Below are 18,170 nucleotides of genomic sequence, written 5' to 3'. Positions count from 1 at the left end.
TGTAGCAGAGCTGTGTACTGTGTAGCAGAGCTGTATGTGTAACCTGCATGTAGCAGAGCTGTGTACTGTGTAGCAGTGCTGTATGTGTAACCTGCATGTAGCAGAGCTGTGTACTGTGTAGCAGAGCTGTATGTGTAATCTGCATGTAGCAGAGCTGTATGTGTAACCTGCATGTAGCAGAGCTGTATGTGTAACCTGCATGTAGCAGTGCTGTGTACTGTGTAGCAGAGCTGTATTTGTAACCTGAATGTAGCAGAGCTGTGTACTGTGTAGCGGAGCTGTATGTGTAACCTGCATGTAGCAGGCTGTGTACTGTGTTACAGGGATGTATGTGCAACCTGCATGTAGCAGTGCTGTGTACTGTGTTACAGAGATGTGTGTGTAACCGCATGTAGCAGAGCTTTTTACTGTGTAACAGAGATGTGTGTGTAACCTGGGAACTATAAAAAAGTGTAAAATAAAACATAAAAATTCAGATCACCCCCCTTTTCCCAAAATGAAAATAAAAGAACTAAAAAAATACACATCATGGGTGTCGCAATGTGTAAAAACACCCATTGTATAAAAATATATTCCCCATACGGCAAACGGCAAAACAGAAGAAAAAAAAGAGTCCAAATGTCCGATTCGCCGTTTTTGGTCGCTTCATTTGCTACAAAAATGTAAATAAAAAGTGATCAAAAAGTCTTAAACACCCCAGAATGGTATCAGTGAAAAGTTCAGATTGCCCCGCAAAAAATGAGCCCCCATCCAGCTCTGTATACATATTTACCCAAAAGTTATAGGGGTCAAAATATGACGACAAAAAAAAAAAATCTGATTCTGTAAATCTCCTGCCACTCCGAGTTACTCAGAATTGGTAACCCTAATTAATAAATACATGCAACATGAATGCATATATGCCGCTTCACACAGATCACAAGTGTTAGGCCTCTTGCACATGAACGTTGTTGGTCCATTCCGTGCATTGGGGACAGCAATTTGCAGTCCCCAATGCACGGGCAACGTGCGTGCAGCGGCCGGGACAGATCCAGACCCATTCAACTTGAATAGGTCCGTGAATATGTTCTACTTTTTTGCTGTGCGGAGGTATGGCCAGAAACACCACGGAAGCACTCTGTAGTGCTTCTGTGGGGATCCGATTCGTGTTTCTGTTCCGTTCAAGTGAATGGGTCGACATCACGGATGCGGGATGCACACGGCTGGTGCCCTGTGTATTGCGAAACCGCAGTATGTGGTCCACAATACGACCACAGTCACACAGAGGCCATGTGCAAGAGGCCTTACAAAGATGGGATTTATGGTGCACATCCTCTTGTGCTTCCCATATTCCACAGATTTATATCACAGAGCTACTTACAGTTGTGCAGCGCTGATAAGTTTACATACCCTTGCAGAATTTATGATTTCTTAAAGGGGTATTCTCATCTTCCCTTTTTCATACTTACCTTCCTTGAGCGTGACGTTCACTTCCTGTATTCTTCTCCCGGCCGGGCCGCGTTTGCGCAGAAGACTGAAGATTCTCTCCCGGCCGGGCCGCACAATGTCCTGAACGCGCACGGCGCCGCACATGTGCCATGGTAACTTATTCCTGGCCTGTATAGTACAGAGTCGGCGTGTGCATTCGCGGCTCTGTACTATACTGGCCAGGAAGAAGTCATCATGGCGCATGAGCGGCTGCATGCGCGTTCAGGACATTGCGCGGCCCAGCCGGGAGAGAATTTTCTGTCTTCTGCGCAAGCGTGGCCCGGCTGGATTCGACAGGAGAGGTGGCCGTGACCAGGGGAGACCAAAGACAACATCAGGTAAGAGGGGACTTATTTTCTAAAAAAGGATGGGAATTGGGTAATAAAATGTATTTAGAAAAATTATCACTGTCAAATCATTAACAGATGTAACAGTGATCATTAAGATGATAATACCCCTTTAACCATTGTTCAGAGAATATGAATGATACCACGGACACTTCTCTCTCGTTCATGGTTAGTGGTCGGCTGAAGCCATTTATGTCAAACAACGGTGTTTACTCTTTATAAATCATAATCACAACACAAACTCCCCAAATGACCCTGATCAGAAGTTTACACACCCCAGTTATTAATACCATGTATTGCCCCCTTTAACATCAATGACAGCTTGAAGTCTTTTGTGGTAGTTGTGGATGAGGCTCTTTATTTTCTCAGATGGTAAAACTGCCCATTCTTCCTGTTGAAAAAAAAAAAGCAATTCCACCACAGTTTTACGTGATTTTTATTTACGACATTCGATGTGCGATAAAACTGACTGGTTACTTTTATTCTACAGGTCAGATCGAATCCGGCAATACCTTATATGTATAGTTTTTCTTGCGTTTTAATAGTGATAAAAAATTTAAAATATCCGATTTTTTTTGTTGCCATATTTTGAGCCCCAGAACTTTTTTGTAATTATGTGTACGGAGCTGGATGGGGGCTCATTTTTTGCGGGGCAATCTAAACTTTTTACTGATACCATTCTGGGGTGTTTAAGACTTTTTGATCACTTTTTATTTACATTTTTGTAGCAAATGAAGTGACCATGGGTTACACATTGCGAAACCCATGATGTGTCTTTTATTTTAATTTTGGGAAAAGGGGGGTGATCTGAATATTTATGGGTTTTTTTTACACTTTTTTATAGTTCCCAGGTTACACACACATCTCTGTAACACAGTACACAGCTCTGCAACCTGCAGGTTGCACATACATCCCTGTAACACAGTACACAGCTCTGCTACATGCAGGTTACACATACAGCTCTGCTACACAGTACACAGCACTTCTACATGCAGGTTACACACACATCTCTGTAACACAGTACACAGCTCTGCTACATGCTGTTACACACACTGCTCTATATACACAGTACACAGCTCTGCTACATGCAGATTACACACACATCTCTGTAACACAGTACACATCTCTGCTACACAGTACACAGCACTTCTACCTGCAGGTTGCACATACATCCCTGTAACACAGTACACAGCTCTGCTACATGCAGGTTACACATACAGCTCTGCTACACAGTTCACAGCTCTGCTACATGCAGGTTACACATACAGCTCTGCTACACAGTACACAGCTCTGCTACCTGCAGGTTACACGTACATCTCTGTAACACAGTACACAGCTCTGCTACCTGCAGGTTACACATACAGATCTGCTACACAGTACACAGCTCTGCTACATGCAGGTTACACATACATCTCTGTAACACAGTACACAGCTCTGCTACATGCAGGTTACACACACATCTCTAGTACAGAGCTCTATTTGATGGCTACTGTTCTGTACACTCTACCAGCTACTGTGCACATCTGACCCCTCTCACACACACGTGACTCGTCACATGGTCATGACGTCATCACAGGTCCTTTGCCTCTCCAGCAGCTAGCAGCTCCGTCAGGTGAAGAGTGTGTGTAGTAGGGCGTATTTTGAGTTAGGGAGGACGGAGTTTTGGCTGATGTCTGAGGGAGGACAGAGTTTTAGCTGATGTCTGAGGTCTAATGGAGTTTTGCCTGATGGAGGACGGAGTTTTGTCTGATGTCTGAGGTCTGATGGAGTTTTGCCTGACGGAGGACGGAGTTTTGTCTGATGTCTGAGGTCTGATGGAGTTTTGGGTGACGGAGGACGGAGTTTTGTCTGATGTCTGAGGTCTGATGGAGTTTTGCCTGATGGAGGACGGAGTTTTGTCTGATGTCTGAGGTCTGATGGAGTTTTGGGTGACGGAGGACGGAGTTTTGTCTGATGTCTGAGGTCTGATGGAGTTTTGGGTGACGGAGGACGGAGTTTTGTCTGATGTCTGAGGTCTGATGGAGTTTTGGGTGACGGAGGACGGAGTTTTGTCTGATGTCTGAGGTCTGATGGAGTTTTGCCTGATGGAGGACGGAGTTTTGTCTGATGTCTGAGGTCTGATGGAGTTTTGCCTGATGGAGGACGGAGTTTTGTCTGATGTCTGAGGTCTGATGGAGTTTTGGGTGACGGAGGACGGAGTTTTGTCTGATGTCTGAGGTCTGATGGAGTTTTGGGTGACGGAGGACGGAGTTTTGTCTGATGTCTGAGGTCTGATGGAGTTTTGCCTGATGGAGGACGGAGTTTTGTCTGATGTCTGAGGTCTGATGGAGTTTTGCCTGATGGAGGACGGAGTTTTGTCTGATGTCTGAGGTCTGATGGAGTTTTGGGTGACGGAGGACGGAGTTTTGTCTGATGTCTGAGGTCTGATGGAGTTTTGGGTGATGGAGGACGGAGTTTTGTCTGATGTCTGATGGAGTTTTGCCTGACGGAGGACGGAGTTTTGTCTGATGTCTGAGGGCTGATTGAGTTTTGCCTGACGGAGGATGGAGTTGTGGATGATGTCTGACGATGTCCTAATATGTATGCCGTAGGCAACAGATTTCTCCCTACTAGGACACATGCATGTTTAGCCAAGCTGAAGATTGGGAGTCGTAGCTGATAACTGAACAGGCATTTGGCTGACCTCCAAGTTGTATGGCTGGCCTTACTAAGTGTCTGTTATTACCTTTTATTGGAGCAGTAGGCAGATTTTGTTGCAGAAATGTTCTGCGTGTGAAAATCCATTCACCTAAATGGGACTTCCATGTGTCCGCTGCCAAGAAAACCGCATTCAAATGAATGGAACTGAAATCTCTGCAGCAATATCTGCGGCAAGCAAGTTTCCACAGTTATGTATACAGAAGACAGATGCTAATGATCAAAATGGTCCACTTTACAGCTATTTTCTAATAGAAATGTATGATTTCAGTAATTAAAGTATATTACAAAAATGGTCAGCATCACTGTCCCTTTACATTACACAAATAAAAATAAAATGGCAGTTACACATTAAACCTAGAAAAATAAGGACAAACCTATTTGCATAGGTTACAAATGCAGTTTTATTTTTAGAAAGGTATGTAATAACTGTGTTTCCTCTGAAAGTTATTTAGCCTAAAGGAGGACCTGTCGCCTCTCCTGTCATGTCTGCTTTAATAATTACCTGCATTCCCCATGTAATCCCAATTCTGGAGCACCTACAGTATTCTTGTGCCATTCCTCTATTATTTCTATTGGAAGTTTATAAATAAATTGCCAGCAGCTTGCAGTATGGGTGTTACCAACTGGAGGTGTGTCCCTGCACAATCTGCCACCTGCAGCACTGATTGGATGGTACAAGAACACACCTAGTTGGACCTTTCTTGTCAACTGCTGGCAATCCATAAATGTCTAGCAGAAATAATGGAGGCATGGCACAGTCATACGAAAAGATGCCCAAGAATTGTTATCGCATGGGGAATGCAAGTAGTTACTAAAGCAGATATGTCAGGAGAGGTGCTCTTTAGGACAAGAAAAAACATGTTTTGGTCATTGCGCACAACTAGAATGCCCGAGAAGTAGTTAAAGTGTTATCTCTGTTCCACAACAAATATGTAATCCGCTTGACAAACTAGGTAAACATTTCACATGATGAGAAGAATACGTGGGGAGTTCGACAACATTCCAGATGCAAGCTGAGACTTGTTCTATCTTGTCGAATCATTCCTACTTCTGTTGGTTAATTTGAGTTTCCAACCGTTTGACTAGTAATGTTGAACTATTCCTTCAGATACTGACTGGCTATATACTGGATTTGTTTGATGTATTTATTGATATTGTTACTCCCCTTCTTACTATTAGCACCACTATTTACAGTATATTGCACAAACATAGTCCACAATGCTAATGTATAAGCCACACAGGAAAAACAAGGCTGTCAAAAAGTAGAAATATTGCCCATTGCAAGCTATGTATATAAAATGAATATGAATATGCCATGAAGATCAGGCGCATCGTAGCCCCAAAGTGTCTGTTTTAAATTTGATATTTGTGTGTAAGTTACTTATAGAAATATAAACCTAAATGAATGCTACAAATATCTAGTCTTTTAAAATTAAACCCATACTCTCCATCGTATACATCCTTTACCACAAACTTAAAGAATATATTGCCTTAAAGTTTATGGCCACATTTGCACTGAGATTTTTTTGATTGTTCATTTTCTTCTTAAAAGCAACATTAAGCAACTTTATAAATATTCTTCATTAAAAAATGTACCACTATTTTGTATCTGTAGAGTGTGTGCAAGTCCTTCAACTAGCCGGCTTCGGAACCTGACATACGTTTGTCAGAGAACTGCTCCTGTTTCTGATGGCTCTCTGCTCTCCCCCTCCCTGCTAGAGAAAACAGCAGGTAGGGGAAAAGCATCTAAGGAGGGCAGGTTGTAGATAGGAAGAAAAGTATTTTGCAGGGGGTAGACAACTCATCCTGAACACACACATCCAGCATGTATTACCGGGAGGGACACATCCACATGTGAAAAGTCAGAAACTAGGTAACCACTTCCTGTCCAGACTATATGCTGTAAAAAAACTATTTAAATCACACAACCTCTTTAAATATAAATCTGTCTTCACAAGTCTCCCCCTAGTGGTCAATGCATGCCTCTAAAATTTCAATATTTAATTAGCTATGGTATGCAGAGGTAGCTAGAGATTTGGAGTTGTAATGTGATAGAAAATGAATCATTATAATATGGAGCGAGTTCGTTAAGACATAAAATGTATATGGCTTGGGGCTCTTGAAAGACAATGGTTATTGGACATGGACTGTAGAACAACCAACATTTTTTTTTGTCGGTCATTCCTTTGACTTCAGTGTATTTTGAAGTGATAGAAAATAAATCATATCTGATAACTATTTCATAATAGATCAGTAAAAACAATGATGGTGGATGCAACTTTAGTGTATATGTAGCTTCAAAGTCATCATAAGTGTAAATAAAGGACATATTGAGGTGTGAGTTTATCATCAACACCATCACTGTTTTTCTTGCTCAGAGATTACCATACACATTCATGTAGTTCTAGGAATTTGCATCCTCCATGCTGCTGTCTAGACTAAGAGCTCTTCATCAGTTGTTTTGCAGATTATGCTTATGAATTATACATGGCGCAACACTAGATTCAGAGGATTAAGCTAGGTCAAGTTTGATATGAGGTACAATATTTTAAGAATTTGATGCTCACTCTAGGTTTAATCATCCTCTATTTGCATTCAGCAAAAGGCCAGGACCTCTCTGTAGAGCTGTGTATATACCTTTAAAGCATTTGATGCAATGGGAATTTTTACAACCTTAATGTTTTTAGTCATTTTTGCGTCAGTCAGAAGCATAGGACAATGGCTGACATTTACTACAGTAATGAGTGCACCCAGATTTTAGACTAAGTTGCACCAAAATGTGGAGCAATTTAGTGCATCTAGGTTTAGAGAAATGATCTGTGCCTAGCCTGAAAAGGGGGCTTAACATACAAAAGGTGTGGCTTTTTGGGAAAGAGGCATAGTCTGATAGTACGCCACAGTTCAGAAGTAAAATTCTGTCTCGAACTGAGCCAACAATAGAGTGTGTAAAGTTAGACAAAAGTGTACAGATACCCTGTCTAAGTTTACACCATCTATAGGATTAATAAATCTGCCCTAAGTGAACAACAGATATTAACTAGATGGTGTCATTTCTGAAGAAACCACAGGATGTTGGATTTAAATCTGATTAGCTGTTTGTGGCTCCACCCACTTTTTAAAATTTGAACCCAAGTCACCCAATGACTGTGCCAAATTTGAGGACCTTGCCATTAAGAGTCAAAGAGCGTCAGTAATTTAAATTTTCCTATATAAAACGAATGGCTAGAATGTGATGGGCTCCACTCACTTTTCCTAAATTCTAACCACACTCACCCAGTGACCCATGGTGCCAGTTTGGGGACTCTGGCTTTCATATTGTAAGAATAACTGCTTTTTACATTTTCTCATTGAAGTCAATAGGTAAATTCTGATTAGTTGTTTGTGGCTCCGCCCACTTTTTAAATTAGAATTCCCGTCACCTAGTAACCGAATGTACCAAGTTTGAAGACCCTGCCATTAACAGTGTAAGAATGGCAGCAAATATTACCATTGCATAGCACTAGGTAATATTGTATTGGCTTTTTAAGCTCCGCCCAGTTTTCCAAATTTTAAGCCCAGTAACCCAGTCATGGTCTGTGCCAAGATTTGGGCCTCTGGCTTTAAAACTGTGAGACTGGCATTATTTGAAAGTTTTGCATTGAAGTCAATAGGTGAAATCTGATTGGCTGTTTTAGGCTCCACCCACTTTTCCTAAATTTTGACCGCAGCCACCCAGTGAGTAATTGTGCTAAGTTTGGGACACTTGGGTGACTGGAGGGTGGTATCGGTTAACAAAGAACAAGCAACCTATTCGGGTATGTGCCGAACAAGTGTGCAAAGTTTGGTAATTGTACTCCTAAAACTGTGGGAAGGAGTAGCGTATAGAAAATAGCTAAATTTGCATTGGCTGTTGCTAGCTCCTCCCACTTTGGGGGGCCCTCAAAATGTACCTTTTTATTTGGGTTGACACCAGCAATATGTGGTCCGAGTTTGGGGAGTGTAGCTTCAAAACTGTGCGAGTGGGAGCGATTTGAAAATTTTCCCTGTCAAAGTCAATGGCAAAAAGGGGTCTTAGGTGGTCCGCCGCAGGGTGGGATCGCTTATTAAAGCATAAGCAACTTACCTCACTATAGGTCGAAGAAGTGTGGAAAGTTTGGCATTTGTAACCCCAAAACTGTAGAAGGAGTAACGTATAGAAAAAGAGGGGGCGGAGAAGAATAATAAAACTGAATAATAAGCTGAAACAATCGAATAACAGTATGTTGGCTTTTTCAAGCCAACATAATTATTAATTATATAGTACTAAATATACAATAAGTTGATTCTACCTTCTTAATGTTGTCCAGAAAATCCATTATCAAATACTAGATAAGGACACTGTTTTTGGGAGCCTGTCACTCATAACATCCATCTGATAGCCTCAGTGGCGGACCCAGGTTTCCTGTGCAGTACATGGACAGCCCAGTTATTTCTTTGTTCTCTGTGCAATGCTTCATGTCCTTTGCGGAGGCGATGTAGAGTCATTGACAACTGATTGTGGGAGGACTTACAAATATGAACATTAAACTATGTCACTGGTCCTTGAGTGGATGGGATCGGCGATGACAGATTTCCTTGGATTCAACAGTATAAAAGCCCAATACTGTTTATTTTCAATTCAAGTTCTATAGGGATCAATATAGAACATAGACAACAAAACAAAAATCCTTGCCTGTCTGGGTTTTTTTCTCACCTATGCCACTCGGCATAATATACAGAAGTTTGGCTTTACACAGCCAACAGGTCATGCAGCTTCCAGGCTTCTGATGCTAAATAAGCATTTTAGCCCTATATTTATCCCCACACTAATGAGCCCAGCATCTACACCTGGGATTACTTCAGGCTAGAGGAAAATGTTGTACTGGAGTGGGGAGAGAATGGCAAGTCCCACTACTAACACCTACATGCATTTCCATAAAAATCCAGCCCATAAAGCACTTTTAAGATAAGTGTCTCAGCAAACTACACTTTGCTGAAACAACCCAACTTCCCTGGATTCTTTTTACCTCACTTATCTGAGTATTCTGGGTGAGATATACTCCCTCTCCAGTACTCTACCAGCCACCTGTTAGAATAAACTCAATTTACAGACAAAAAAAGGTAGAAAGAAGAGGGAAAGGGACATATTACAACATGTGTGGCTTCTATTCCCCATCAGATTAGATTAACTTACTTTCAATAAAGCAACATAATATAACATTGCGTCCGTAGACAGCCAATGTTAATGCCAACATTGAAATGCCACATTTGCTGCTTAGACAGAAAGTAGAAGGTACAGTCTTTGATATTTTTGTATGACACTATTTCTGATGCAGTAGAATCAAACTTTATATCACCGGGTCACCAAGTGGCAGGATATTGGAGACACAATGTGACCATGCTGTATGGCTCCTGACATTTGCTTGACACTTCACATTTGTGGAGATCATTTTCTAGAGTAGTCGAATGCTCCTACGATGAGACTAGATGTTTTGCTCTTTAATTTCCATTGACAGGGCAGCTAGATGCAGGTGGCAGTCTGTTATTTTGTACCTTACAATATTCTTGGTAATGATAAGTATGCCCTGACACTGGTTTCTAATGAATTCATTTTGAAACATTCGTATCTTAAATGCTAACATTAAAGTCATTATAAAAATTACCAACTACCTACGTTATAAAAAATAATTTAAAGGGAACCTTTTACAAAGATAATGGAGCCTGACCTGCTGGCAGCATGTTATAGGGCTGGAGGAGCTGAGCAGACTGATAGATAGATGTCTGTATAACATGTCATTTTTTTAATTTAAATCTCTTTTTGGGCTTAGGAGTCCAGTGGGCGGTCCTATCAGTAGTTGACAGCTGTCTCTCAGCTAATATTTACCTGTCAATCACTGATAAGGTTGCACACTTTGGAGTCCTAAGCCCAAAAAGAGCTGATATTGAGATCAATAAATGACAGAGTTTTTTTTATATAAATATATAACTATATATGAATCTTCTCAGCTCCTCCTGTTCAAACTCCATATTCCATATGTCAGGTTGACTTTAACTATTCTTTGGGGAAAATGTATGAAACTGCCTAAAAAAATGTCTTTGTCGCCCATACCAATGATTCACCGCATAACTTTCATCTTGTATGCGCTTCAGCAATAAAAGCTGTGCTGTGATTGGTTGTAAATGTTTGTTTTATTGATTGGTTGCATTTTTTGTAGACCGTTTTCTTAAATCTGTGCGTGTATCTTGTTTATTCTTCATTTTGAATTATTTCAGTAACCAAAGACTTGTATCACTTTAGGTGCAGCAGGTGCAGACTGTACAACAGGTGCAGCATGTTTACCCAGCACAGGTACAATATGTTGAAGGAAGCGATGCTGTCTACACAAATGGAGCAATGTGAGTGTTTTTATATATATATGTTAAGTGTTGATACCGAGTTTTTAGTCCACACCTAGATGCGTCTACTTAGGGAGGTGCCCTGTAATGATAGGCTTAGATAATAATTTAGATGGGAAGTTTGTGACTTTCATTTACTGTTTCAATTACCGCAAAGGCACTGAAAGTGAAAGCTGTAAAAGAAAAATTGTTGAACATTTTTAATAAAAACTAGCTGAGAAAAAAAAATTTTTTAGCCTAAAGTGAGTAGAATGCAATAATAAAAAAATGCCCTGAAAAGTGCCCATAACCTTTAAAGGGGTTGTGTCACGAAGTATATTCTACATTTTTCGAAAGCATCACCTGAATCGGAATACTTTTGTAATTGCATGTAATGAAACATTTAGTACAGCCAGTGAGCTACTCAATAAAATGTATCTGTATAGCGCCACCTACTGCTTGTTATTTTTTGTCCGTCTCACTGAGCTGATCGAACGCGCTCAGTTAAGTCTTCACCTGTCACCAGCCATATGTTCTGTGGCAGTCACAGGGAGAGAGCTGCAGCAGAAAGGACACGGCCCCTGAGCTGTAAGACTGAAGATAGTCTAGCAGAACAATTGGAGCAGTGAACGTGGAGATCTCTGGACCCATGTGAGGTGCAGGGCTGGTTCTAGCTTTTTTAGAAAGGTATTGTCATGTACTATATGATGGCTGATTTTTATTTTCTACATCATAACCCCTTTAAGACTTTCTTCTGGGCAACATGCCCAAGCATAACAGCTTCACGTTCTGTATGTTGTGAATCTCTATTTCTAGTAGGCTACTTGCACACAGCAGAGAAAAAAAAAGCCATTAAGAATAGACGCACTCTCAGTTTTCCATGGCCATCTTTCAACCATTTATCCATCCATTTTCTAGCCATCTGTCCATTTATAATGGCCATTTTGCATCCGCCTTGCATCCGTTTTTTATGGCTGTTAAAAATGGAAGAATTTCATTGGCCTTTTTTTTTTTTTTTTTTTTTTAATAAAATTCCAACCCCTGCAGTATACATAATGGCCCTCAGCAGTAATAATGTCCCCCATAGTGGCCCCCAGCAGTAATAATGTCCCCCATAGTGGCCCCCAGCAGTAATAATGTCCCCCATAGTGGCCCCCAGCAGTAATAATGTTCCCCATAGTGGCCCCCAGCAGTAATAAATCCCCCATAGTGGCCCCCAGAAGTAATTATGACCCTTATAGTTGCCCCCAGGATTAATAATTTCCGCTATAATGGCCCCAGCAGTAATAAATCCCCCATAGTGGCCCAAGCAGTAATAATGTTCCCCATAGTAGCCCATAATGTCCCCATAGTGGCCCAAGCAGTAATAATGTTCCCCATAGTGGCCCCCAGCAGTAATAAATCCCCCATAGTGGCCCCCAGAAGTAATTATGACCCTTATAGTTGCCCCCAGGATTAATAATTTCCGCTATAATGGCCCCAGCAGTAATAAATCCCCCATAGTGGCCCAAGCAGTAATAATGTTCCCCATAGTAGCCCATAATGTCCCCATAGTGGCCCAAGCAGTAATAATGTTCCCCATAGTAGCCCATAATGTCCCCATAGTGGTCCCAGCAGTAATAATGTCCCCCATAGTGGCCCACATAGTGGTTCTCAGCTGTAAGTTGTTGTTTTTTTTAGCAGAAAAAAAAATCACTCGCCTTATCTACTTGCTCATGCATAAGCAGTCGCTTCTGTCTTGATTGTGAAGGACCTGTGCTCAAGCGTCATAACGTCACCATCACACTGAGCACAGGTCCGTCACATCCAACAGGGGAGTTACTGCCTCTGCTTGTGCAAGTGGGTGAGGTGAGTGGTTTTGTATTTTTTTTAAACCCCTAAAATGCCATATTGAACTAGCGTAGTGGCCATTACTAACGATCCAAGTGATTTCAATGGGATCAGCCTGGCCGTGAAAACGGCCATAAATACTACACGTCCTATTTTTTGACCGCCACTATTCACTGGCCGTTAAAAAACGGCCATGTGAATAGCCCCATAAACTTTAATTAGTGTTAAAAATGGCCGTGTGACAGTGTTTCTTAAACGGCCGTCACGTGGCCATTCTTAACAATCGTGCGCATGTAGCCTAAGGAATTTTTTTATTTTTTTGTATTGAAATAAAATACGCTACTTTTCTTGATAAATACATTTTTACTAAATTAGAAATTTTTTTATATTTAATTACGGCCTGGTAGCGAGGTCTTCCAGTGCAGTGCGTATACGTGTGACTGAGCAGGGCTTGATAAATCAGGCTTTCAGGTGGCAGATGTTCAGGTAGTTTGGTAATGACTAGGAGCTGGTCAGAGGTAACATGCACATGAATGAAGTACAGTTGCCATACACTTACATGTAGCTGCCGCGAAGATACGGGTCAAGCCTTTCAGAATTGAGCTCTGTGCATCTATGAAGCATGAGGCTGGGTCCTGCATGAAAAACCCTTTGTCGTTGATTGAGGCTCGCACGCCTTTCTAGCGTGCGGCAGAGCACATCTCATCATTGTGCTTGAGGTCATGGAAATTAACAGGGGATGTCATTTGTAATGTATTAATGAAGTAGAGAAGAACTTATTTATGGGTTTCAATTATCATTCAAAAGAGGAGTTTATTATGGTTCAGGGACTTTCATTTCCTTCATTAGCAGAATAAAATAAACCTTTTTTTTTATTACTGCCTCCATTTGTACATGTTGAATGTGCAGCTGTTCTCTGTGACACAACCGGAAGGAGGGAATACGCATACATTGATTGATGTACCCTGCTATACGTATACACCCTTGGATAAACAGAGGCCAGGATCTGTTTGATGTTCAGACTGCAGGCCTGATACAATCACATGCCGCGGTTGTGACGTGGCCGTACGGGCCGCAGCTGGCTCTAGTTAAACTAATGAGACCGCTCTATTTAGTTGGTCTGCGTTGTCAGTGCCCTTTCGGTAATGAAGGTGCCACTTGGCCGTTAACAATGCAGACCGAATAAGTAGTGCAGTCTCATTAGTTTTACAAGAGCAAGCTGCGGCCAGTACGGCTGCGAAGTACTCGACCGCAGTGCGGCCACCATGTGATCGTATCCTTAGGGTACAACTAGACAGTGTGGCTGGCTGCATGCGAACAAGCCACGACCACCCATGGCAGCCAATGGACGCACAATTTTGTGGAAACGTCATGCTACCACTGACTGCCGCAAGTGGGCATGTGTTGGCCGCATGCAGCCAGCCACACCATCAGGCTGTACCCTAAGGGTATCTGCCAGTATTCCGCAGCAGCAAAATCCACACCAAATGGTGCTGATTTGTTGCAGAAATGACTGCGGAAATGGTCCCAGTTTGCCAGATTCCACCCTCTGTATTGCTCAGGGTAAAATCAGCATGAGATATCCACAATATAAACTAACGAGCTGCCATGTGACGTTATGTGCGGACTATTTCTGCACTGTGCGGAGGAGATTTTTTATATCTCATCCACTTTGCTGCTACTGTAAATGCTGCAGATTTTCCTCATGCAATTCCACTGCGGAGAATCTGTAGCATTTACAATACCCAGTTCACACATATTTTCTTGGTGTTGATTTCTGTCTCAAAATCCGCTCCAAAAAAGTCTCCCAATTCATTTCAAAGGGAAGCAGCACTTGCTTTTTTTTTTTTACACATGGAAAAAAGGAGCAGCGTGGCCCTATCTTGGGTCAGAATCAGTGCTGAATCTACCATCGAAATGAACGTGAAGCAGAAAAAACTAGCTCCATGTAAATCCATGCATTTTTTGTGTGTTTTTTTTGGCACAGATCTGCTTCAAAAACCTTGAGCCAAAAATTAAACTTTGTATTGAAGTTTATTTTTATCAATTAACAAAATGCAAAGTGAAGAGAAATCTAAATCCAATCGATATTTGGCGTGACCAGTCTTTACCTTGAAAACGGCACCAGTTCTAGGTACACTTGCACACAGTTTTTGAAGGAACTCAGCAGGAACCATTTTGGAGAGCTAAGCACAGATCTTTTGTGGATGTAGGCCTACTCAAATTTCTTCATGTAATCCCAGACAGAATCGAATGATGATGAAATCAGATACCTGTGAGTGGCCATATAGTCACTTCCAGGACTCTTTGTTCTGCTATACACTGAAGATAGTTCTTAATGACATTGGCTTTATGTTTGGGGTCATCCTGCTGCAGAATACATTTTGTTCATTGGTAAAAATAAACTATTATCGTACAGCAAAAACAGGATGCGAACAGCCATAATCGGCAGCCTCTCCAACACATATCATGAATGATGAAATTAGGTTCCTTTGTATGTGTCATATTTGTACAGAAGCACATAAAATGTAAAAAATCATTAATTACGTCTTCCATTCTTTCCTAAAGCCGGACAACAACATACCCTTACACAGAAACTCAGATGTACAGCCAAAACACTGGGGGCAGTTACTTTGACACCCAAGGCGGATCTGCACAGGTGACAACAGTGGTCTCATCTCATAACATGGTCGGCACTGGAGCTATTCAGATGGGGGTCTCTGGAGGGCAAATCATTAGCAGCACTGGTGGAACCTATCTGATTGGCAACTCCATGGAAAACTCAGGCCATTCTGTGAGTCACACAACCCGTGCCTCTCCAGCAACAGTAAGTGCTTTCTCCAACTTCTCTTCCAAAAGCTACAGGTGTGAACAGACCATTGACCTTCTCCTTGGCAACTGTGAATGCCAAGATAGGTTGCAGCTTGTTCGTTATGCATTTCATTCTGATAGCTAATGAGCACACATCATTTTTCCTGGGTAATTGTTATCAAGTACTTGTCACCATGGAGCTACTTGTCACTGGTTGAACCACGTTTCATTACGTAGAGAGATAAATACCTCTAGAAGTGTTACAAATACATGATATTTATCCGTGCTGGTTTTTCTCTTCCAATTTACTGGTCCTGTTGTGCTCAGGTTTAACAAGCCTTTCGTGTTCCTTGTGACTTTGATAAATTAGGAGCATATGGAAGCATGTGCCGAAGCAACTGAAGGTTTGGAGCCATAGTGTTGATTATAGTTCCGATAGATATCAGGACCGGAGATGTGTTGTCCTTAGTGTGAAAGTTTAAGACATTTGAACTGTTTTTTAAGGATAGTCAGGGCTTAATGGGAGGGGTGTGGCTTCCTGCAGTCTTGCATATTGGGGGTTATTTACGGTGTTTCACATGCCAGTCTTAGTAGAAAAAAAAAACCGGGCAGAAGAGCCAAGCATTTTAGTAAGAGGTGCAGAAATCTACTCTAGTAAGGAGCTGAAGTAGATCTCTGGTGTAATATGTGTCGGTTTTCTGGCGCACATGTTGTATGGCCCACCCATGGCTCTCCTACTTACACTCATGCCCCACCCACTTTTTGGAAAAGTGGCAAGGGTGTTTAAAAGAGTTAAAAGGTATATTATCACAAAATGGCACTGCAACAAACTTTGTGACTTTTCTACTCTGAAAATCTGGCCTAGAACATTAGTACATGCCCCTTTTACTATAATTACAGTCAGAAGCTGGGTGATTTGACATCAATAGACATAAAAAAAAAGGTACAGGCTATATGCCAGGGCATACACATGTGCTCCAATTTTATAATTTTCTTTAGTACAGTGGGAAAAAATATATTAGACAACTAAACATTTTATATACGGTAAGTGTAATGCTAATAAGACTAAAACCTCAATACTTTAATATCTTTACATGTGAAATCTATGTATTTTCCTCCAAAACTAACCAGCTGTCTCTGCCACACCCTCTGTACTTTGATTTACAGGGCCAGGCGGTCGTGACCATGTTTACACCGTCAATCAAATGCAGAGGGCGCAGCAGCTGCAGAGAGAGCAGAGCCTCTAGGTGTAGTGGTAACCTCCCCTTTGCTCCTAGAGGCTCATTTGCATATATTAAAACAGCTTTTTTGTTCAGCAATGCTAATTGCTTCTGTAGCTGAAAGTTACCTAAGGCCTCTTTCACACTTGCGTTGTCCGGATCCGGCGTGTACTCCACTTGCTGGAATTACACGCCGGATCCGGAAAAAACGCAAGTGAACTGAAAGCATTTGAAGATGGATCCGTCTTCAAAATGCTTTCAGTGTTACTATGGCAGCCAGGACGCTAATAAAGTCCTGGTTGCCATAGTAGGAGCGGGGGAGCGGTATACTTACAGTCCGCGCGGCTCCCGGGGCGCTCCAGAATGACGTCAGAGCGTCCCATGCGCATGGATGACGTGCCATGCGATCACGTCATCCATGCGCGTGGGGCGCCCTGACATCACTCTGGAGCGCCCCGGGAGCCGCACGGACGGTAAGTATGCTGCTCCCCCGCTCCCCGCTACACTTTACCATGGCTGCCAGGACTTTAGCGTCCCGGCAGCCATGGTAACCATTGAAAAAAGCTAAACGTCGCATCCGGCAATGCGCCGAAATGACGTTTAGCTTAAGGCCGGATCCGGATCAATGCCTTTCAATGGGCATTCATTCCGGATCCGGCCTTGCGGCAAGTCTTCAGGATTTTTGGCCGGAGCAAAAAGCGCAGCATGCTGCAGTATTTTCTCCGGCCAAAAAACTTTCCGGTCCGGAACTGAAGACATCCTGATGCATCCTGAACGGATTTCACTCCATTCAGAATGCATTAGGATAAAACTGATCAGAATTCTTCCGGCATAGAGCCCCGACGACGGAACTCTATGCCGGAAGAAAAGAACGCAGGTGTGAAAGAGCCCTTAATCAGCCAGTCAGCAGCCACACTGTGTGCCAGTGTCTACAGAGAAATCCACACCGGAGAATCACAGATGTTCAGCAGTCCTAGACTTAAACTTGGTACATTTTGTGAAGTGGGTTAACAAATTGCTGTTTAGTTGCTTTTTAAAAACGCATTACCAAAGAATTCCAAAAAACGTATGTCATTTTTTGGCATAATTGCCCACGCAGTTTTTACAGTTTGGAGCTATATGGTAGCATGAGATATACGAAAAATAAAAGGCATACAGTTGCACACCACTCAGCTTGTCGAGAAAAGTGGCGTAAGTAATGGTAAATGTGTCGGGATGCTTAGGTCCCTTTCCTTCCCGCCCATGTCCTGCCTACTTTTAGCAAAACTGGAGAGTGTGGTGGAAAAGGGGCCAAAAGTTCCAATTTTTGCACAGAATATGGCATATTGGCGCCACAGTTCTGGCGTGGGGATATGATAAATCTCCTTCATTGAGTTAACATCCTTCACCTGTAAAACACATGCATTTTTGATGCGTTTTTCAG

At 42.1% G+C, this 18,170-nt stretch overlaps 1 protein-coding gene across 6 annotated transcripts in view; it reads left to right on the top strand.

Annotated features, from left to right (window-relative positions):
- Nucleotides 1-18,170, top strand: part of RFX3 (regulatory factor X3) — a 224,251-nt gene that overhangs the window by 146,548 nt on the left and 59,533 nt on the right. For 5 of the 6 annotated variants that reach the window (XM_044286847.1, XM_044286829.1, XM_044286838.1 and 2 more), the window contains 2 exons: nucleotides 10,810-10,907; nucleotides 15,285-15,543. In XM_044286847.1, the coding sequence (XP_044142782.1) occupies nucleotides 10,810-10,907; nucleotides 15,285-15,543 (357 nt within the window). Of the gene's footprint in view, nucleotides 1-6,129; nucleotides 6,246-10,809; nucleotides 10,908-15,284; nucleotides 15,544-18,170 lie in introns of all 6 variants that reach the window. The other variant, XM_044286856.1, reaches the window with a different exon arrangement.

The sequence above is a fragment of the Bufo gargarizans genome, chromosome 1 (assembly GCF_014858855.1).
Source record: "Bufo gargarizans isolate SCDJY-AF-19 chromosome 1, ASM1485885v1, whole genome shotgun sequence".
NCBI classification, from domain to species: domain Eukaryota; kingdom Metazoa; phylum Chordata; class Amphibia; order Anura; family Bufonidae; genus Bufo; species Bufo gargarizans.
Note: the sequence above shows the minus strand (reverse complement) of the source record. Positions and strands in the feature narration are given on the sequence as shown.